At 38.8% G+C, this 24,088-nt stretch overlaps 1 protein-coding gene across 1 annotated transcript in view; it reads left to right on the top strand.

Annotated features, from left to right (window-relative positions):
• The first annotated feature begins 2,829 nt into the window (after positions 1 to 2,829).
• The window catches only part of ntn1b (netrin 1b), a 36,554-nt gene continuing 15,295 nt past the window's right edge, over positions 2,830 to 24,088 (top strand). Inside the window, exons 1-3 of the mRNA XM_079457014.1 lie at positions 2,830 to 3,060; positions 3,272 to 4,317; positions 20,897 to 21,085. Of these exons, the coding sequence (XP_079313140.1) occupies positions 3,303 to 4,317; positions 20,897 to 21,085 (1,204 nt within the window). The 5' untranslated portion in view covers positions 2,830 to 3,060; positions 3,272 to 3,302. The remainder of the gene's footprint in view (positions 3,061 to 3,271; positions 4,318 to 20,896; positions 21,086 to 24,088) is intronic.

Here is a 24,088-nt window from a genome sequence, read left to right as displayed (position 1 = left end):
CCATAATCGCAATTATTTTATAGACAATTATTACATTTCATAATCGTGACAGCCCTAGCCAAAATAAAAATGTCTGTTGTCTAAATTTAAGCATCTTCATCCTTTTTACCAGTGTGAGTTGCACAAGATGTAGTTCTTCAGAACGTGGCTATATTTGCACAATGCCGGCTCTCTTTGCAAGTGAGGAAACTATTTATTTCCTTTTCACACCGCAGCAAAACTTTGCAGTCAGAAAGCCCACCAAGTACTTGTGGTTTTATGTAATGATGGCTTGATCTTAAACAGACCAATGACCATGACCATCTGCGCTTCTACCTTCTGTGACCATCCACCTTTATCTTAAACAATATTGATGTGCACACATTATGCAATTACATCGATAGACACCGTTTAGCATACAAAGGCTTCTTTGCGGTAAGTCATTCACTTCTACGTAGTGTGGGCAGAGCCGTGAGAGATACTATCAGAAGTTAATCTGTTACAGTAACCTATTTCAATAAAAAGAGGACATGATACACACTTGCATGCACTTCCTGATTTCGGTAATCGTAAACTAACCTGTTTGAGTTCTGTATTGGTACATTACACCTATGTGTGACTCATCGGTCAGTAAGTATCCACTGCGCATACGTCACTTATAACATTTTTCAAGCAATGTGGAACATCTGTAGTATTTATAACCAGACGAGTGGGATGTGATGTACTTTTATCATTTTTAAATAGGCCTACAAAAATTACGGACTTCAAGGTGGTACATTCCAAACTATGACCTTAATTCAAAAATACAAAATTCTGTCATCATTTACTCATCCTCGCGTTGTTCCTTATCTGTATAAATGACATTGTTCTGATGAACACAGAGAAAGATATTTGGAAGAATGCTTGTAATCGAACAGTTCTCGGACACTATTGACTGCCATAGTAGCTTGTAAATTTCTTTGTTCTGTTGATCACAAAAGAAGACATTTTGAAGAATGTTGGAAAGCAAACAGTTCTCTGGGACTTTTGACTACCGTAGTAGGAAAGGTTTCAATGGTAGACAGCATTATTATTTTTGGGTGTCCCTTTATGCACAATTTTAATGATGGTAAGAAAGACATGAACTGTTTTGGAAAAACTCAGAAACTAAGCCAATTAGGTTGAATCTCAAAATAATCATTTTAAGAAAAACTTCATTTAAATAAAATATTTGAAGTACTGTGCTATATTACTTATAAGAATAACATGGACAATATCATGTGGATGTTGGAAGGATGTTAGACATTCTTGATGGAACCAAAGACCCTGTCAAAGAGCCACTTATTTTTATTGATAAAAATTTTAAGAAAAAGTTCATAAAGCCTTAAACCCAGTTCGAATTTTTTTTCAGGGGTGGGCATTATCTACACAAAAGGTAAAACGTGAAAAAGCAGAACAAGAAACAATAAAAATGGGGAAAATGTCTTTACAAAAAACATAATAAAGTATAAAAAATATAACCTAGAAAAAGAAGTGAACCTCGAGCCCTGTGACGGTGGGCCACAAGTGTGTATCATCCCAGTTATCCCATAACTTCAGTACCAAGGACAGTGACGAGTAAAACTGACAGACAGGGTGAGGACATACGACATACACCCGCTACCACAACTATCAAAAGAGATCAGCTCCAATATGATGGCTTTAAGATGTGCAAACATACCCATGTGTCTTTGTAAAGGTGACGTGTGACTACATCATTGCGGTTTCACTGGACCTGTACTTCCTCTCACCACACCATGACAACAAAAACACACAGATGATAATCTAATGTAAAATGGTGTCATTTTATTCACAATGAAAAAAACCGCTTCCTGTTGGATTGTGTCTTCAAACGGCCTCCTGCAGCCTTCTGAAAAGAATATATTTTGACTTGATACATCACCAGTCTTATACAAGTCTTAATACGAGTTACAATCCGCCTTATGTGACGTTTACTTCCATCAGCCGAACAAGAACAGGTTTCAGACCTGTACCATATTGATGATGGAAAGCGGACATTTTCATTGACATAAATGTAGTTATAGATTATAGAAAAGTTATGGACGTTGACTTTTGATGAATCAGCTGTTAGACGACGGTTTGGTAAATTATAAGAACATTTCAATTATTATTATTATCTATTGCTGTATTTTAAATCATTTGACTTATTCAGTTCTCACTCGTACGCCATGTAGTCGACAGGCCATCAAAAATAAAGCTGCGTTTTACTCCAATCTACCACAAGGCGTCACTGTTTCTTTAATGAAAGCAACTGTGACTCAACAAGTGTGTACGGGCCACAGTGGGTGGCCAACAGAGGGCTTTGCGCAATACAAACTGATATTGGTCTTTAATGGACGTCTATGATACACTATAATATCTATCTATCTATCTATCTATCTATCTATCTATCTATCTATCTATCTATCTATCTATCTATCTATCTATCTATCTATCTATCTATCTATCTATCTATCTATCTATCTATCTATCTATCTATCTATCTATCTATCTATCTATCTATCTATCTATCTATCTATCTATCTATCTATCTATCTATCTATCTATCTATCTATCTATCTATCTATCTATCTATCTATCTATCTATCTATCCATCATCTCCATTTTTACATCTATTGTACTGCAGTGTCTGCTGTTTCTTTTTACAATAAATCCAGATCGTGCATAAGAACCCCATTGTGTTTGTACACAGGGCAATAAAGCCCTTTACTTATGCAGGCGCACAGAGAATGGTAAATGACTGAACCCCCTTCCCATTCAACTCAACGCAGGGCGAGCAGCAGAAAGGGAAAGGGCTGAGCTGCGACACTCAGTCACAGAGAGTCAGAGGTGTGAATGAGTTAGGCAGAGAAAGAAAGCGAGAGCTGGAAACTAATAGCAGGTTTTCTGTTTCATAGCGGTCGTGCTAGAATTGAAAGTGAGAAATAGATTACAACATACCCGGGCGCGCGAGAGAGAAAAGAATAGGAGAGTACCCTGCAATTTTCTTTCTAAGAGGGGTTTGCCAAACGTCTCTGCCCGAGTTAAGCAGGTTCTCTGAAGGTACAGTGCACTCTGTGGGTTTTCTTTAGCTCATGAAATAATAAGACGCGTAGTTTTACGCACAAGCTTCATACAATGTGTTATGTCCATTTTGTTACAATTAGTTTTTTTTGGAACAGCAATTTCTTTGCATGCATTTTAAACTGCAACTATTTTCAATGCAAGTAAAACATCTGTTTCTCGCCCTTACTCTTGATCTTCTTCATTGCAGCACCAGGAACACTGAAGAACTCGCGCACGCAATGATAGGGATTTTGGTAACATGGGTGTCCATGGTGTCCATTACCGGGATGGCGGCTGGTGCCCGCGGTGTATACGGGATGAGCATGTTCGCGGCTCAGTCCTCCCCACCGGACCCGTGTTACGACGAGAACGGCAACCCCCGACGTTGCATCCCCGACTTCGTGAACTCCGCGTTCGGCAAGGACGTGCGCGTCTCCAGCACCTGCGGCACTCCCGCGTCCAGGTACTGCGTGGTGACCGAGAAGGGCGAGGAGAGATCCAGAGACTGCAACATTTGCGACGCCTCGGACCCCAAGAAGACTCATCCACCCGCTTATCTGACGGACCTCAACAACCCTCACAACCTCACGTGCTGGCAGTCGGAGAACTACGTGCAATATCCACAAAATGTGACGCTGACGCTGTCCCTCGGCAAGAAGTTTGAGGTGACTTACGTGAGCCTGCAGTTCTGCTCGCCTCGACCCGAATCCATGGCAATTTACAAGTCTATGGATTATGGGAAAACGTGGGTGCCTTTCCAGTTCTACTCGACCCAGTGCAAGAAAATGTACAACAAGCCGAGCAAAGCGGCAATAACGAAGCAGAACGAGCAGGAAGCGATTTGCACGGATTCGCATACAGATATGCAACCGCTGACAGGTGGGCTCATTGCGTTCAGCACCTTGGATGGGAGACCCTCGGCGCACGACTTTGACAACTCACCCGTCCTGCAAGACTGGGTCACGGCCACCGACATCAAGGTGGCGTTCAACCGACTGCACACGTTCGGGGACGAAAACGAGGACGACTCGGAGCTCGCCAGGGACTCGTATTTTTACGCGGTGTCAGACCTGCAGGTCGGCGGCCGGTGCAAGTGTAACGGGCACGCGTCGAAGTGCGTGAAGGACCGGGAGGATAACCTGGTGTGTGAGTGCAAGCACAACACGGCGGGACCGGAGTGCGACAGGTGCAAACCTTTCCACTACGACCGGCCGTGGCAACGAGCGACTGCCAGAGAGGCGAACGAATGCGTCGGTAAGTTACGTCTTACGTCCTTTGGTGTACGTTTTAAAAACCACGACTGGATTATTCATCGATATTTAGAACGCCTGAACAGTTCAGGAGAGACGTGAAAAAATACGAATCATCGTTTCGTGATACATAAACATCAAATGATTTGAGCGTTTTTCTTTTTTGCTTGCATATCTTCGTTTTTTGGGGGCTATTTTGCCAACCTTTATTATGTTCTTACATGTTTATTTTGAATGAATACATTTATTTACAAAAGTACGACACACGAATGCATAACAACACCACGTAATTCTCAGTCTACTTTCATGCAGATTCGATCACTTTAAGTAATATCTCATTTTCTTTCAACAAATAAATATAATGTTGTAAACCTTTAAATCTGAAACACTGTACATAAGAAAAACAGGCAATTTAAACATCACAAACTGTGTTTTTATGAGAACTAAAAACAACAACGTTCATATATTTTAATTTCATATAGCTGTTTAGTTAAGTATTTTTGTTTTTCAAACAAAGGTGTACAGTATATATCTTATTTTGTAATTGGGAGACAAATAGTTATTTACACATGCTTTTGTAGATGCATTTCATCATGCAAAATATCCAAATGTCTTCATGTCTATATATATATCCTTCCCATCTTTATTTTTACAACGTTCACCACAAATCTGCGAATTTGATCAAAACACAAAGTAGTTGTAATGAAAATATGTATTTATTTAAACCTTCTGTTGCATTATAGACAGCAGATTGGGATTTGTGGACATCTGTACAGTATATAGTAAGCTCCAGATGTAGTTATTTAGCGTATTGGGTGGGTGCCGTGCAGTTGAGGGTACAGAGATTGGAAGTGGCTTCAACATTCATTCTGTGGGAAGGAAGCATTCTTGAGGCCGATTTTGCTAAAGCGCTTGTCGTGTTATTGCAGGGCAGGTGTCTGTATCAGATTAAAACAAAGATTACATCAGCTTTGTTGACATTTCTGGCAAGTTGAGAATGAGCTGATATAGATAAAAGTTAGTTTCTGTTATTATGGAAGAAAATAATCATGAATATGATATCCACGGTCAAATTACTCGGGTGGACTTTCAAATCATAAAAAATGTGTCTCTACAGATGGTTTATCTATGCTTCTAGGCTTCTAAAACCAAATCTTTAAAGTTGTCTCGCTGAGCTTATAACTACATGTCAAGGTTAAAAACGTACAGAAATATATTAAAAGAGTCATCACATGCTTGACAAACAGGGGTTACCCACAAGCAAACAATAGGCGACAGGTGAATTTGCACGAGGATGCTTGTGGTTATAAATTTGCATGTTCCCATGAATGTTGAATGAGGGCACCATCATGATAGGAAAGATGACGGACAGAAACTGAATTCTCTCCGAGCTTTTGCACGCAACAATGCAGAAGTGAATAGCGAGGCTTAACGTCGAAGCCGTAACTGAGATCATCTGTATCGCAATATAAAAAGTCTGGTCAGCTTTGTCTCAAACGCTTTCAAAGAGATTGTAACATGTGGTACAAATCTACCGGCTTTGATCGAGTGCCTCATAATTAAAACTAGGATTTTCTGCGCGGATACATTTTTTTGGTTCTGTTTTGAGGAATGAAGCAGGACAGGGCAGGTATTTGTGGAAAATGAGGTGTAGCGTTTGCAGGACGATGGGAATGTTATCTACATCTTTTTCTTGGGTCAGGTAGACGAACGATGAAATGTCTTATGCTTTTTTTCAGGCTGTTTGTGAATACTTTAAATGACTTGAATAGAAATAGAATAAAAACTAAAAGTCTGGGAAGGTTTAGTGATGCCAGCAGGTGCTCTGTGTTTATTTTACAGTATTAACATTAATACCAGCCTGTACCATCTGCACCGGCGTGATGAACTTCAAGATGTAGCCCACTCTTTTCTTTCTTTAATAACCATTTTAACCTTTAGTTTTAAGGGCAATTGTAATGCAGTTGTCTGCTGTCTATTTCAGCCCTGTAATTTTCTCTTACGATTTAAAGGATTGAAATGTCATTTGAAAGTTGCACCTGCGCTTATTAAATAGGTAATGTTATTGTGCTCTTTAACTACATACAGAAACAGTAAGAAAAAGTATAAAAAAGAAATTGCGGTTGAGTGGTTAAGAAGAAAAAGGGGAAAAATGCAATAAAATTGCTTTCTTTTAGTTTCAAGGCCACACGTGAAGCTTTCTGTAATGAGAGTGCCAGAATTTTCTTTAACGTTAATCTCAAGGGGTTAAAATAAAAATATTTGTAAACAAAATACATTTTAATAGTTGACATGTTTTGCAATTATTCTTGGACAGATATGCTCTCAACATGTATCATTACACAGAAAGCACTAAGATTTGTTGTTTTTTCCGTTGTGGTTGTTTTCATGCACCTTTTATCTCTTAAAGGGATAATCCACCCAAAATGAAAATTCTCTCATGATTTACTCACCCTCAAGTAGTTCTTTGTTCTGTTTAACACAAAGAAAGATATTCAGAAAGATGTTAGCAACTTCCAAAAATGTGCCCCAGAACTGTTTGTTTTCCCAAATTCTTAAATATATTTCATTTTGTGTTCAACAGAACAAATATATGCAATATGTTCTTCTACTATGGCAGTCAATGATGTCCCAGAAACCACAGTTGCTGACATTAATCCAAATATCTTTCTTTGTGTTCAACAGAACAAAGACATTTTTTACAGATTCTGAAAAACTTGGGTAATTCATGACATAATGTTCATTTTTGGGTGTACTATCCCTTTAATACAGAGATTTTGAAGCTGCCTATGGATCTGAATGTAAACTTTATATTTTATATATAAATAATGATATAAGAAATCAGTTTAACGTGAATCTTCACATTAAGAAATTCTTTAGAAATTTTACGCCAAAAGATATCTGTGCAGTAAACTTAACACAGATTTATATTTGTAAATTTGACAATTTACCTGCACATAGTTCATATTTATAAATCAAAAGTCACATTTGTGAGGTTAAAACTCTTAAACTGTAACAAAATGAATCGTTGTTTTAAGCTTTGGACATAATTTGGAAAATCATTTGGAAACTCTTAAGTCAGTTTTTTATTGTACGCAGATACGGACAGCAAACATGGGTTTTCAATCTGCCGCGATTAAATCAATACCAAATTAGCTCTATCCCCCCATCCAACACATAGTTCAAAGCATATAAAAAGACGCATGCCTATTGCTGCGCTCCAGATTCATGCGTAAACGTCTAGCAGGCATCGCTTTCATTCATCTCTGGTTGCGCTTATCCACGGAAATTTACGTTACAGATTGCTGTTTTCTTTAGCAAAACGTTGCTGTTTACTAAATGTTTATATAAGCCAGTTAACGCTGTTACATGTGGGCAGAAGACAATTAACGTTCACCGGGGGAATGGCCTAGACATCCATCGCAGTTCTTGACACAAAGCAGACCGCTGGCATTGTCTTCAGATGAGATACGATGGCTCCCCATACATTGTTCCGCTGTGCTCCTCTGGGTCCTAGTGTTTTTGGCTCGCTGCGATGTGAGCAGAGGAATAGGAACCGAGAGCAGATTCTTGGGCTATCATGAAGAGCTGTTCGAGGTCTGCGCACCATCTGTGGCTTTCTGAGCGATGTTGCTGGACCATGAGTCTGCTGAAAGAATTGTGTAAAGGGTGATGTCATAAAGGCCTTGCAGTCCCTACGCAGAAAACAATGATCGGCTGCTAGGTATTCAGTTCATTGTGGGTGTGTGTTTAAGTGTGTGTGAATGTGATAGCGGAGATATGGCTAAACAGAATGGTAATGGAAATTCAAATTTGTGTTGCATATTTAGCAAATTTCTTAAATACAATAAGTAAAGATGATTACAAAATAAAAAACCTCCAGTCCACACATAAAAAATGTGTTTTTAAAGCTACAGTACATAACTCTTGCCGTTCTCTCATTATGTTTAAAACTAAATTACATGTTACAATTCTTGGGAATTGTTGTTGTGAAAAACAACCAATATTTCCCAATAGATTTGATTACTTGCTAAACTGATTTTTGTTTATTTTTAACCGAAAAAGTCACAGATTGCAGCTTTAACAAACTTAAGTAAATGCGCTATAGTATTATATAGAATAGTTTGTTTAGTGTTATATTTCATACATGGTAATCAAGGTTTTTGATCTTACCAGCAAGCGCAGTATTTAGAGCCGTCGCCATGAATAGTCCCGCCCACTTCAAATCTGATTGGTCCTGGCCACAACCCTGCGGCTGTAAAATCCATGCAACATCAAACAATTTCTGATTGGCCATCGTGTCACATCGTATAGCAGTTTGGCGTTCGGTGTTGACGGACAGATGCTGAAATCCTGTTAGGACACAGTGTGACCAATGTTCCTCTATAACATCAACAATCATTCGTTCGTAAACGGGAAATGAGATCGAAGGAATTGAAAACTGCCTCGTTGTAATCTTTGAACATTTAATAAACTGATAACGAATGGAGTCACAAAAAGGAAAATAAACAGAGCCGAAGGGCTGTTTAACAGTGAGAGAAAGCGAGAGAACAGAGGATTTGGAGCTGTTAATCGGAAGCAGGTGGGCTGCTGGTCAGTACAGAGCTGCTTCTGACACCGACTGCATGGAAACTCACACACCTCGGAATATCCCTGCGGGACCTGCGGTCGACCGACACAGTGACTCACGGCAAATGATTCAGCTTACAAGATGATTGGGACCTTTGCATAAGGACAGAAAATGCGAATGTTAGGATTTCAGAACTAAATTAGATGAGTTTGTTCATGCAAAATTGAAACAACGCTAAACTATGGTGTTGTAGTGGATTCGAGACGTACTTTTACATAGTTTCTAAAGCGTTTCGAAGGTGTTTTTTAAACCAGTGTCCCTCCTTCAGTCAGTGTATATATAGTTTCTATATTGTGTTTATTTATATTTATAATGTGATCATCAATAATAAAAAACACAATTTGAGACAAAATGTATATTGTTAAAAGTGAAGGGCTCAAAAACGTCATGTCAACACATTTTTCCATCAAAATATCGTTACCAATGTCTACTTAATTGTATAAGTTATACGAAATCATATAATATAATTTAAACTCCAATGCCAGTTTGATTAAACTTAAAACTTTACGGCAGCTTTTGAACTTATGTTTTTCAGGTGAAAACAATGCACTATAATACACTTTAAAAAGCTCCATTTTCACACAGTAATTTTGTACTTAACACACAAAAAAAATTGCTTTTAGTACATCATTAGAACTTCTTAAAAAGACTCAACTGTGCTATTTTGAAACACTATGAAATATACATTTTCTTCTATAGAAAGTACCAGATTAATGTGTGAAAATAGGACACCTGAAGTACATCAGAAGTAAAAGTGTTCTTAGTGCACTTTTCCAAGGTTTTAAATTGAATTCTTATACAGTGTATATTTATTTGTTTCCACTGTTTTGCCCTGTAACAATATAATTTTTTTTCCCAAAAACAAGCATAAACCACAAGCATTGTTTCACAATTAAGAGACTGTATATAGTCGGATCGAAGGCTTGTGCTCTTGTGGTAAGCTGAGGGTGGGGGGTTAAGAAAAATAAGAAAAAAACAGCAGAACAAGAATAAAGAAAACACAAACGAGATGTATTTTGGGATTTCAAACCCCCACTGTATTGGGGGTCCACTGTGCACAAAGCTCCATGTTTCAGGGATTTTGTTTTGTTGAGCTCATAATTCAAAACACACACGACTTATGAGCCAAAAGGCTTTGTTGGGTTTCACAGGAGTTGAGAGAAAACATGAGATATCCTGGTTTTAGAGGCTGGTTTGGAGAGGTGGTCCACATTCGGGTGGAAGGGTCTGCTTGTTTTGGCCTGTATTTGTTTCCTCACTAACATTGATGTTTTAAATCCCCGTCAGTCTTTTGTGTACTGTTTGGGTCTGTTTTTGGATCTCAGTGCCTGCGTTTTGTCTCAGGGGTTCCGATCCATGCCAAATCTTTCCGGCAGGTTTAAGGTCTTCTGATGACATCACTTTTGAAATACGCATGTCTAGAGAAAACAGGATCGTCTGTCGAAACGCATTAGATGAATAAGTGTGGCGGTCGGGTTGTCAGATCTTCGTAACAAAACCAGCCCAATGGCCAATCCAAACTAGACCAAAACTAACCCAATGACCACAGCCAAACTAACAAAACTCTAAACTCAAAAATATGTCACTCCTATACCTATAAAATACATTTTTACAGTGTCCGTTAAGCATTCTCTTCGCGCAAATTAATGTATGACGGTTTCATCAGACGCACGGCCGGAGTTAACTTCTTGCTATTGGCTTATAATATATCAGTTTAATTTAAATATCTATATTCATATTAATTTATATTCATATTTTTTTAGAGTTACCTCTATAATATTTATAATAAACACAGCCTGTTTTTATTAATAACAATTTTAACTTAATAATCAACGCTGATGAACAAACCGCAGAATAAACAACCACCTGCAGCAATGGTTTTAAAGATAGTTTAAATTATGTGTGGAAACCGTGGACTTGGCAACCCTAATGGTGGTACCATTGTATTATCAAACAGCAATGCCATTTGACATGCACAGACACGACATATGCATTCTTTATTAAAACAAACCAAACTGTTTTTTAACATTTCCATTCTATAACTAGTAAAGTCACCAGAACTACAAAACAAAATGAAATGAACGCATTTTACTGGATTACTGGACGTTCTCTAAACCAGCCTTTCAATGAAAGACAATATCAATCATTTAAAGAAAGAATTTGAAAAACGTAAATACAACGGCGTACGACAACATTCTTACAGTAAACCAAAATACCTTAAAGAATACAGTGGTGATATCACGGTGCATGTCCAAAAACCCATAGTGTCACCATGGCATCCCCAAACATGGTAACACTTTTTTGTACAAGTGTCATTTAAGGTCATGACCTAAAGCAATAAGGGTTATGTCATTGTGTGTGTGTTAAAGATGACAGAGCATGTTTGATGGTGACTGTACTAACATTCTTTCAGTGGGCAACCACAACAGCAGCTGTGGAGTAAACATGGCGTTCGGGTTTGTGTGTTAAAGTGAGGGGTCATTTCGGCTTGTGTGTGCTTTAAAGTGTGTTTCACCTTTATGGCCCTCAATTTGTGATAGCGTTCTGGCTGTTAGTTGGACCACCCTGAGCTACAGAAAGCGAAGATGGAATAATGAATGCTAGAGTGCACAGACACACTTTTTTGCTCTCTGATTCACATTCACACTGGCACACACAAACAAAATTCATGTTTTGTGACTTCACTTAACACAATGGACATTCGGCCAGAAAGCCTTTTGTGCCACGTAACCGAACCAGGTTTCGAAACACACACACACATGCAAAGTTGTACACGTATTCCTCCAACATTAGCCTTTTTTTATTATTCTAGCCAATTTCCCGAAATTCCTTTCCCGTCAATCCCTACGGGGATACCCTTGCTGACATCCCGTGCATTTATCATCCCTACACCGTCAAAAGCGTCCGTCTACTGTGGCCGCGTGGACATCAAAGGGAGCAATTGCGATGAACGCAAGGAAAAGAGTCCAATTGTGACTACATCTGCGCGGTGACTGCCAATAGGGAGTTAATGATGGATGAAGATCTTCTGTCATTGGCTGCTAACAGATGATTCATGCTCTCCCGCTGGGTGGCCTGTACACTGTCAGCGTTTACATGCTGTCTGACAGCAGAGGAATTTTCAGGCCGTAAGAGCTAATCTACATATTAAACCAAACTAAAGGCATTCTGCTCGTATCTGTTAAAAGCCATGGATTTGAGTCTCAGGGAACCAACACGACAAAAACACTTTGGATTAAATGAGTCCATACTGTAAGGACTACTGTACCTTCAGGGGGTCAGGGTCTGGCTGGAAGATGTTGTCAATACATCACTGTATGGTCACATGCGGTCGAGGAAAGCTTTGTTCAACATCTGAAATACAGAAAAAATGCATACTTAGAAGTATATTTATTAGTACGACCGAATGATTGATAGATTTTAAACATAAGTTATCAATTCAAAGGGACTTTTTGAGAATTTGAAAATTACACAAGACACCAAAAAGTAGACACAAGACACCAGCTTTATCATTTAAAAATGATATAAACTTCAAGCCAAGAATGATAATATTAGCGTCAACACCAGAAGATGTGTTTTATGTGTTTATATGTTTTATTTAATGCTCGAGCACTGCAAACTTTTCATTTAAGTGGATTTGATTGGCGGCCGATGTTTTTTGGATCATTAGCTGGAACACACACTCTGAGAGTGATCCCGACGCGTTCGTTCTCTGTATTATTGTTGTTATAGGTGTGGTACGGACTCACCTTTTCTTCTCATAATTTGTTTAACCAAAAAAATAAACCTTTACATTTTAATATCTTTTGCTATTGCACTTGGTTTGAACAGGTCCTCTGGTCCGTTCTGATTTGGTCAGTGCTAGTCTAAAGAAAATAATTGACTTTAACTCGATCTGTTAACTTTATGAGTTAAACGTTTAGTGTGTTGCTTAAGCAAATAAAGGTAACCCCCTGCTGTTTTATTGCTTGTTTGCTTTGCAGTTCACATTAACACCGATGATACTCAACTTCTTCCTTTACAAAAAAAGAGAATATACTGGAAAACATAATGCAATATATTAATAAATACGTGACTTTATATTTTAATCAAGAGCTCATACAGTATTTTTCCATTTATGAACAAATGGAGAGTTTGGTTCCAAAATGAGATCACTTTTCATGAAATCATGTTTTTTATTATCTTATCATTGTGTTAGTTAGCTGTAGTTCTTTATTATTATGGCTTGAATCAAAACAAACCAACTGCAGTTTGATTGATATGAATTGAAATGCACAATAAAAAACATGATTTTTGACAAATTAAAAAACGAAGTTATCTCATTTTGCGACCAAACCCTTCAAATATATGTATTCCTTAAGTATTATTCAATATATCATAATGTATTAACAATTAATTATTCTATATTTTCATATATATATATCTTTAGATAAGAATTACAAAAGAACTGGCATGAGAGAAACATGCAGCTATCAAGTGAATATTTATGGTATATAAAAAAAGCAATGTTCACAGGAAACAGAGCTTCTTTTCAGAGTCTTTACTCTGCGGAGCAGCTGCGTTGAGTGATCCCGGCGGTTGTGCTCTGTCGGGTTGGTCACAGAATTTACTCTATTCTCAGTGTGTGTAGGGCGGACAGCATATGTCAACCGAGCTATCCTGTGGAAACTGATGTCGCTGTCTGGACAAATATACCGGTCAGACTTTGGAATGGCTTTGGCTTTATCGTACGACACACAAGCTCACACGGCCCAAATACTCTATGGGAATTTTTCACGAGTAATATGTTGTGGTGCATAGAGGTGCATCGTCGTTTTTCAGATCAGATATTTTGTACTCGTCAACGTGAGCCTTGCAGTGCATCGATGTAAAAGCAGGAAGTTGGTCACACAGCGATGACATATTGCATGTCGGTGTTGCCAAGGTTACCGGACAAACAGGTCAAAAGCATCGTGTGTGCTTGTCTTGTAATCAGCTTCACGCAAACCCACTTGTGGCTCAAAGCAGGAAGTTCTCTCCCACTTCCTTTCCCACCCTGCTGCTGGAAGCCACCTAGATACAAAAGTATTTCATTATTAAATGAACGTGACCACCCGCAACACCCTAGCATTGTGTACAATACCAAAACATATTTCCTTTCCTATTCAGTACATTTGTTGGATAATGAAATATATTGTCTGTGGCAACTCTAAAACCTTACTGGACACGGCGGTGCGCTTTAGTTATTCAACTCAAAGGCTCAGGATTTGACAGGAGGGGATTGTGCTGTTGTACGACAGGCTTGCGTTAAGATCCAAACCACGGTTAGGATGTATGGTCACCTGGAGTTTGTAATTTACAGCTCTGCCTCTAAGCCTCTCGTCCGCTGTGAGGTAGAGAGCGTGGCAGAGCGGTCGGGGTTCGGCATCTACAGATTTCTGCAAACACACCTCCAGTCAGACTGTGATTTTATCTCATTTTCCTCCGCGGTTCTGTAATTGACTGACAGCAGGCTGCTGTGTTGTGTTCCTCGGGCACAGTTTTAATTAGTAACAGCTCGGCTATCAATCCTGACTTAAAGCCATTGGCTTTTTTTAAATACGTGAACGGTTTTTAGTTACACGTCCTAAAGCTTTTGTTGTTTTTTCCACCCTAGCTCCTAATCGCAGGAAACTTCCATGTTTAAAACGGCCTATTCCTATAATGTAGATCCAAATGAACACAGATTAAGATTGTAAACGGCTCATGTGAGGTTGGCTGTGTTCCAAAACATAGCGGGCTGCCTCGCTGCCTATATAGGCAGCTGTCTTTTTTGACAGCACTCACACTGAAGTAAAACCTCATGGAACTGGTTTGAAATTCTCTACATAGCAACTATATGTGTCGTACAAAGGGTGCCTCACACGTGGGAAGAATCAACTTAAAGGGATAGTTCACCCAAATATAATACTGTCATCATTTATTCACTCATGTTGTTCAGAACTTTTAGGGAAGATAGTTTGAGAAATGTCTTTGTGGTTTTGTTGCCATACAATGGAAGCCAACAGTGTTATTCGGGCACCTCCGTTCTTCAGATATCTTCTTTTGTGTTCTGCAGAAGAAAGAAACTCATAAAGGTGCTTGAATGACATGAGGGGGAGTATTATCGACTGTATTTTAAATGACAAGTACTCTCACGTGTTCACATTATTTAATGGCAAGGCATTATGGGATTGCCCTCTCCACAAAGGATACAAATGATGCCTTACACTTTGACCCAAAGCAGCACCACGCTCTAATTCAGCGTGGCCACCGAGGCGCAAGTTGTCACGCTCATCATGAAAGTTTTCCTTCACGGCGTAGCCGCATTCCACTGACGCTTCGTCAATGACCAGAGGGTGTATCACAGTGACGACACCTGCAGTGGAAAAGCACAATCTCTCTGTAACTTGCAACAACACCGCGTAAACCGAGGGAGATTCCTATTTACTGATCATTTGGGGATTCGGACCGTGGACTTTTTTCGGCGATGGGCTGATGGGCCACATCTGTAGCGTGTTCTGACGCGGGGAAGATTTACACGGGCCTGAAAACAGCAGGAATGCAGAAAGGATGGGAAATGCTCAAATTGTGGCTCCTCTCTTTCAAACTGATTTATGTTCCACAGGGAATCCCATCCAGACATGCCAAACTCCTCAGCGTCTGGTGTCCACGGCTGCAACAAATGTCTTCATCTCTTGTGCTCCTCTTATATCCCTATAAATAAGTAAAACATTTAAATAAACACTACGCTACATTGCATATAATACTCACTGCATATAAGTATTGTATATAGGTATATAAATATATTTTTAAGTTTTATAATATATTAAATATAATATTTTTAAATCAAACGATTAATCGCGATTAATCAAATCCTGAATACAAGCTTGTGTCTTACATTGTATGTCTGTGTACTGTGCATACTAGTGCTGTATTTATAAACACAAAAACGTACACACTGTACAATTTTTAAAAACATTTTGATGCATTTATTTATATTAACAAATAATTAAAATGATATATAATAAATAAAATATTTTCTCAATTATTTTTCGTAAATATATGCACGCATGTGTATGTGTTTATAATTATAAAATGTATACGCACAGTAAACAGACATATGTTTTATGCAAACATACACTTTTATTCTGGATGCAGTTAATCGTTTGATAGCCCTAATAATAACATATACAACAATGTATAAATGTAATATTTTTGAAAATAAAAAACACAGCACCACCAATTATTTAAAACCACGTCGCTCGGACTACATTGTGGTATTTTTAAAGGTCAGTTGTCGCCATGTTTATGTGATTTGGGACACCCAGATGTCCATACAATTTTTAGGAACACGATACCGCACATAACAAATATGTTTCGTAATGCTGAAGCGTAAATAAATCGTGTAAACGTATGGATTTTAGGCATTAAATATCTTACTTTTGAATGTAGCATGAATAAAAGCTCAACTGCATGGTTTTTCCTACATCCTTTAAATAAAACTGTAATTCCAGATACTGACTGTAGTGTACATGGAAAAAACTGTGATTATAATGTTAATTCCTGAAAAGTGATCCAGCGAATGTATGTCTATAATTTCCATATTCCCTGATGTTAGATCTTTTAATATGACGGGCTGTTTTCATTTGAATTTGGAAAAGCTTCTGAAAAAGAGAATTACCCGAATCCCGGTTCAGTTTTTGAGGTAAAGTCCAGATTACTGCGTTACAGCCACTTTGGCAGGTCTTGGTTCCTGAGATCACCATCACAAGGCTTCTTAAGAGCGGCTCACGTGCCGCATTGGTGGTACACAGAAAGAAAGTGACGTGAGTTAATGAGCAATTACTCAGCATTTATAAAAACAAACAGGAGAACATGAAAAGCTCACAGATAAATCAAAGGACTAACAAGCTGAGGGACGATACATTGATGCAATAAGTCATCGGGCCGAGATGGTTTTCGCCCGAGGCAGAATTGCTATGATCGGGTTCCAGAAGGAAACACACTCGCTTTGATAGAACATACCGACATCCTTGCCATTTTGTTTATTTTCGGCAACCGCTCAGAAGCCCTGAAATATAAGAGCGACTAATATGTCAACCAGTGATTTAATTGGAAATTTTTATGGGCCTGTGTTTTCCGATGACGCCCGCCCAAGGAGTCAAGAGTAAAAGTCAGAATTACAGTACGTTCCTATTGCTAATTTCATAATAGACACGAACGTTTTGGGTTCGATACCATGAATGCAATAAACCGAATACAATTAAACTGTATAGATCGTAACTTTGGATAAAAGTCATTCAAAAGTGCCATTTAAAACAAAGCACAAGAGTCTACGAGGGGTCAATAAAGTGTGGCACAAAAGCACATAGGCCATGAGAAACAAGTTGGGCTGCTTCCCGTGCGTAGAGTCTTACACCATTACAGTACTCACCATGTTCCTACGGGATAAACTGGGACCGTTCCAGGACTCTCGATTGTTTGAGATATACTCGCTATTATGCGTGATTATCCATTACATGTCATGTTATCATTGGCGCGACTCTACAGCAAGAAACAAAAACCTGTACGATAGACAATTATACAACTGAACCGTTTCATGATGGTGTTTATATGTTTAAGCTGTCCCAAGATTCTCAGCGCCTGAAGAGGCTTGTGACCTACGAAAAAGAACTGATTTTCAATCTGCGGCGGCCATCTGTGAAGGACTTTAAATGTTCTGCGTGTTAATTAAAATAGACCCAAACAGGTAAAATAACCTTAATGAACAATATCAAACTCATTACTACTACCTTCTCGAGCAAACATTCGACATGACTATAAAAAAAAGTGGTTCATTGGTTAATAATCCACTTTGTAATCCAATAACCCAATAATAATCCATATTTACTTAATAACAACTTTTGCTCTTAAAAGCCTGTCTTTCACTGTGGTTTTATTTGGATGGGATCATGTTTGTTGAGACGTTGTATCTCGCTTTCTCTAGGCAACTGTGGCGTTCACAAGCAGTTAGACAAACAGAAAAGCAGGGAGGTCCAATTGCTTTGTTAATTGGTGCTGGCAAGCGATTACAGAGCAGCGCCTATGATGGCGACGCCCCCTTAATTCTTCCCCGTCATTGCATCACAACGCAGTACGTTGAAAGGCAGCTTTTCCAGATGGCCATGCGGGAGAGGAAAGAAAAAAAAAACGAGTCCTGTCTGCTTTAAAGGCGTTTTAAGAACAGCACTGCGGTTCAGATAATTGACATTAAAGGAACAATTAAGCATCTTTGTTTTGCACAGTACCTTTACAAACTAGAAAAGGATTTTCACACTATTATTGCCTATTAAAACCTATTTAGTGTCTAAGTTATTTCTAGACATCAATGATTAAAATAGGGAACAAATGGATACATTTTGCTGTGCTTAAGTATCAGAAAATGTTCAAGAAAAATACCCTGAAATCTCACTTACGTCTCCATTAGAGTTTCAGCTATTTATTTATGCTATTTATCTCTATGCAGTATTGCACGGCATCTAGAACGCAATTCATAAGTGACAAATAAATACTGAAGTTAATAGAAAAAGTTACAATTTAAAGTTAAGATTTAAAGGAAAGTGTAATGTGCTTGGACATCCACAAACAACTAGTGACTTATAAATGTTAGAATTAAAATATGCTGAACATTAACTTGTTAAACAACTAGTATCTTAAATTGATCAAATCAATAATAATTTCGGTCAGCTCAGATTTAGCTTTTGAATGTTTTTTTTGACGGATTCGCTCTGGTCATGCACATGCACCATATGGAAACCCTCAATGGCAGCACTAATGGCAGGATTTGGTTCGTTTAAGCACATTCTTACCATCTCATTTAGCCTGACACATCGCTCTGTCTTTACACCTCTCGCTCCGCATTTCAGATCTCTGGGGATCATCCATTTTCTCACCCCCCAAGGCTTCAGTATGAGCTGGAGCTGGTTTCTGTTGTGAACAATGGGGCTACGGTCAGCTGAGCGGCTTTCAGTACAGCATAGTGTCGGCCCTATAAAGAGTTGAACGAATAAATGATGACATTCTGTTTTTACTGGCAATCTCAGTGATGATATCCGAATAGCTAAAATACTTTCTGTTTTAAAATTAAAAGTTATTTTAAGTGAAAAAAAAGCTTGTTAAACTAAGTAGCTTTTTAGAACTACATTTGTGTATATGGCAGATGCAATTTTTTTATCAAACTCACAACCTTTGCACAATCCCATGCAAGTAAATATTTTGTTCGTATAAAAGATGCACGAGAAAAGCATGAAAAATAGTGTTGAGGGCGAGAGAGAGAGAAATAGATATGTTATCCACGTGCTGAGTGCTGGAGGTGTTTGAAGACTTGACGGCGGTTTATTTCCTCTGTGTGTGATTGACAGTTCCTGGTCTTGTTTAGAAACTCACCGCGAGACTTTGGTTCATCTGTATATCATTCTATAAACATTGCAAAGCTATCATGCATAGAAGTTGAATCCAAGCTGGTGTTTATGTTGTGCCACCCCAATGCGCAGTACGCTCACATCACATCAAAGAGCGACAAAAGGGTATTTACTGTTTGAATTTAGATGTTAAACTTAAGGGAACATTTAGTTTCATGCCATTCCATGCTGCGAAAACGCTTGAAAGCTTGTTTGTACGTTATACATAACGTACTTCAGCCCTCATCGCCAATCTCACGGGAAGCATATTATTGCACGTGGGATTTGATCGATCTGATCGATGTCCGACCAAGAGATCTGTTCCAGACGTTATTTTCAAGTAATTTTAATACCTGAGTTGGGATTGGTACCAACATTGGTATTACAAAATAACCTAGAACAGTCCAGTTATAGTTTGTACTATTTTTGTAATTGCATGACTGGCACAGTCCAGGCATGCAATTTCATTACTAAATCCAAATATCTAAAAAATAAGAATAACAAAAACATTTAGTTATAAAAAAGTAAACACAACCAGCTCGGGATCATGACATCAGAATTGGGAATTACCAAATTTCAGAGAACACGTGAAGGCTTAACATTAAACACTGTTAGGAACTGACATCTAAAGGGGAAGTGAGTTAAAATACCTAAACTTATCCCATCTTCATGTGCTGAGAGAGTTATTGTTTAAAAAATGTTATATTGTGAAATGAATGTTTAAAAAATGTCAAAAGGAAAATAATTCAATTTGAAAAGTCGACAACGTCCGTTTCCTGAACATGACAATCATTTCTATGAAAAGCGTTTTCAATAAGTGCATGCATCCTAAATATATATTTAATATCAATAGAAGGATATATGGACAAATGAACAAATGCATATACTGTACATGAATGAATCGATAGGAAAAGTTGTGAATTATGGCCTAATCAATGACACCATAAATTGTATTGCACTTGAAATAGAAGCTTTAAGGTTAGAGGTCCAAGTCATGAGCAGGTGTGTGTGCATAAGCTCTGAGGCGAGGGCTTTTATGAGGCCATTGTCTCTTAATGAAATATTGTAATGGCCAGAGGCCCAGAGATGCAGTGATGTCATTAGAATAATAAAGCGCTCTCCAGACGCTAGTCGAAGGTCTCGCCTCCCTCTCTTCCACTGTGTGAGAGGCTTCTACGATCGCCGGGGGACAGAAACACCCACCTAAATCACTTCAGATTCAGATTCCCTACACCATAAAGAATAAAACGGCAATAAAGCAATTGTTAGATAGTTCGCGAAAAATACGATCCACTGCGAATGTGAATATTTATGTCACATGTGTCTCTTACCGATACCACCAGGTTTACATCAATCTTTCACTTGTCTCACTGGTTCTTATTTTTGGTGAATTAAAGCTCACAAATGTAAAAATAATAGAGGCGCACTGGGAATATAAGCATGGTGAGAATTCAACAGCTGGCGCTAAACCTCTCTCTCTCCTTTTGTCTTCTCGTTGTCGATCTCTCCCCCAGCCTGTCACTGTAACTTACACGCCCGTCGCTGCCGCTTCAACATGGAGTTGTACAAGCTATCGGGTCGCAGGAGTGGAGGGGTTTGTCTCAACTGCAGACACAATACTGCGGGACGTCACTGCCACTACTGCAAGGAGGGTTACTACAGAGACATGACCAAAGCCATCTCACACAGACGAGCCTGTAAAGGTAAGCAGTAAAAGAAATAGATAAACATTATGTCGCCATTGAATATGAGCTAGGCTCTCTTATATTACAATTTGTTTAGTTAACTTGCAGAACTCTAATGGGTTTGATCTGAAAGAGATTATAACAAGACAGGGATTGCATACAGATCTGGCCAAGCAAGAACTAGGTCGGAACATAAGACATTAACAATAATAATGAAACAAGCCCATTATTCACTCATTCGTGAAAGAAAAATAAATGTTAAGATCATAGGAGACTTTTGATACCTTGCGATCGTACACACAGTTCAACAGTCACAAAATGATGTCATAGTGAATGTTATCAACAAGATCATTTTGTTACATACTGTATATACATGATTACATATAATTTAAAGAGACTTACACTTGAGAGAGTACCTAACGTTTTGTCTAAAAGAAGTGTACAAAAAATTACACATTTGGCGTCCCTTGGGAATCGAACCCATGACCTAGCTGTTGCTAGCACACCAGTTAAAGGGACAGTTCACCCAAAAATATAAATTCTGTCATCATTTACTCTCCCTTGAGTTGTGCCCATGTTGCATTATTTGTGAGCTTTATATGCACGATTTATATGTCCCTGCCAAAGGAAGTAGCAACTTGTAAGCAAACGCCATTTTTAAGACACAATAAGGCTTTAAAATCATAAGGTGGTTATAATTGGTGTGTTTTATGTCATAGAATAAAACATGAACATATTTAGAGGTTTTGTTTACCATGGACCTTATTTCGGGCGATTCACCAAAAACCCATAAAAAAAAACCAAAGACTTGGATCCGGAAGTCCTAAAACGCTAACTCGCTTCCGGGTTTTGCATACAAAAATACAAAATCTCAGAGCCTCTCCATTGACTACCATAGTGGGGAAAATTACAATGGAAGTCAAAGGTGCAGAAGAACGGTTTGCTTTCATACATTCTTCAAAATGTCGTCTTTTGTTCAACAGAACATAGAAATTTCCCCTACTATTGTAGTCAATGGTGGCCAAGAACCATTTGGTTACAAGCATTCCTCCAAATGTCTTTCTATGTATTCATTAGAACAACGAAAATGTATACAAATTTGGACCAACTTGAGGGTGTGTAAAGACAGAATCTTCATTTTTGGGTGAACTGTTGGGAAGATACAGAAAAACGAAATAATAAAAATACTACATGTAATATGTACAGTATACACTTGGAATAGTTCTTGGATGGATTTCATAACGCCATCCCCCATTGACCCTCAGCCATAGGTCAATCTTTCACATAAGGTTCTGTTAAATTGGATATTTCTTTCTTATACGCCAAGACAACATTCTCATTCTCGGACTAAAGGTTTTAACAAACCTCAACATAATTGATACGAGAGGCGAGAGGCCGGTTAGCCAATCGCAGGGTTAGCTCAGTTTTCACGGCCTGTCTGTATCCAAAACGCAGGCGTGATGGATGGCAAACACTACCCTTGTTTTCTTGACATTGCTGTGTATTATCACAAAAGGAATGCATCTGATTCAGTAGAGGTTACAAATGGTTTTCAACAACTCGTCCCTGCCAGCCAAAACATTTACTCAGGCTATAAGCGTGATGCTCGTATGCCAAATGGGAGGGATACGGGCGAGCTAGCTTTACATAAGTATCACCCCCGCTCGGCCCCTTGTAATGACCTTAACATATATGGTGGGTAAAGTCCGGGAAACGTTGAGAGATTCCAGTTACAATTCTCAAGTTTTGGCTTAAGAAATCGAAAGGTGAACCCAAGCTGATTGCTCCACTCCGCTCAGGTGACAAAGCTCTTGCGTTGTGACGTTGTGTATAACGCACCCCCGTATTTATTGCTCGAGTCAGCCAACCATCTCATTGTGTTTGTTTTGGACAGGAAACCCGACCTCGTGCCAGCAAAGTTCAGCGCTTACAAAAATTCTATAGGGGTCATTTGGATAGGAAAGGGAATATTGCTTGTAAATAACGAGTTACAAGAATTACCAAGACAAATATAATCAGGTCCAAAATCGGATTCATTGTCAGTGGAGGCTCGAAATGCCGCATGCTTTGTTTCCCAGATTAACAACTTCATCCCTCATCGAGCACAGAGTAAACACCATGTCGCCCACCACCGCCTCGCCATCTCTTGGTTTCTCTCCATCCAACCTTTGCGTTCAAACTTTTCAACAGCCAACGAGAGCCTTGGAATCTGCGACACGTTGTACGGTGCTCCCCGGCATCTCCTCTTACTAGCGCTGAATTGTTAGCAGCTCTGGTTTCGATTATAGACTGCGGAGCTGCAGGGTCGGCTGTGAAGGCGTACGAGTGATGTCGTAATTCAGCAGGAGGTGGGCTGGTTGGTGGGTGGCTGAAGCGCAGAGCTATAACGGCTGCTTTATAACAAATGTTAAGTGGGCATTGAAATTCAAAGCGTCCCACTGCAACACACTTGTTATCATCAGCTAGGACATCATCGGATGTAAAGCCAATCGGATCTGATGCACTTCTGAAACACTGCAAATCGTGTTTTGAAGATGCAAAACATGATGTCGATGTAACCAGTTTTTTCTATAGACATGATGACTTTAATGGACACATGCACACATGTTAAACAGTTAAAAAACTGTATATGTGTGTTCTTTAGTTTTTGTTATTAAAGTTTTGAATAAGCTTGGCAAGAAATGTTAACACAAATGCTACTGACACATGCTGTGAGTGCGAGCAGGTTATTTAATTTGTGCACTTCAAGCGAGGCGCTCTATTTGTGTGGCACGGAGAACCATTAACAGAGTGAAATGATGTATGACGAAATGTCTCATCATTTCAGAACCATTGCTTCTTGGCACTGTTTAACAACAATTCCCAAGCGGACATAAATCAGAGACGAACAATTGCCTTTGTTACTAATTCAAGAAGTGGTTTCTAATATTCATCAACTCAAGTTCCAAGAGCTCGGAGTTGTTGTTACGGCTGGGCCGCTTCAAGTCAATTCCAAACGAATCCCCGACTACATAAAAACGA

The sequence above is a fragment of the Barbatula barbatula genome, assembly GCF_947034865.1.
Source record: "Barbatula barbatula genome assembly, chromosome: 5".
NCBI lineage: Eukaryota > Metazoa > Chordata > Actinopteri > Cypriniformes > Nemacheilidae > Barbatula > Barbatula barbatula.
This window is presented reverse-complemented; position numbering and strand designations above follow the sequence as displayed.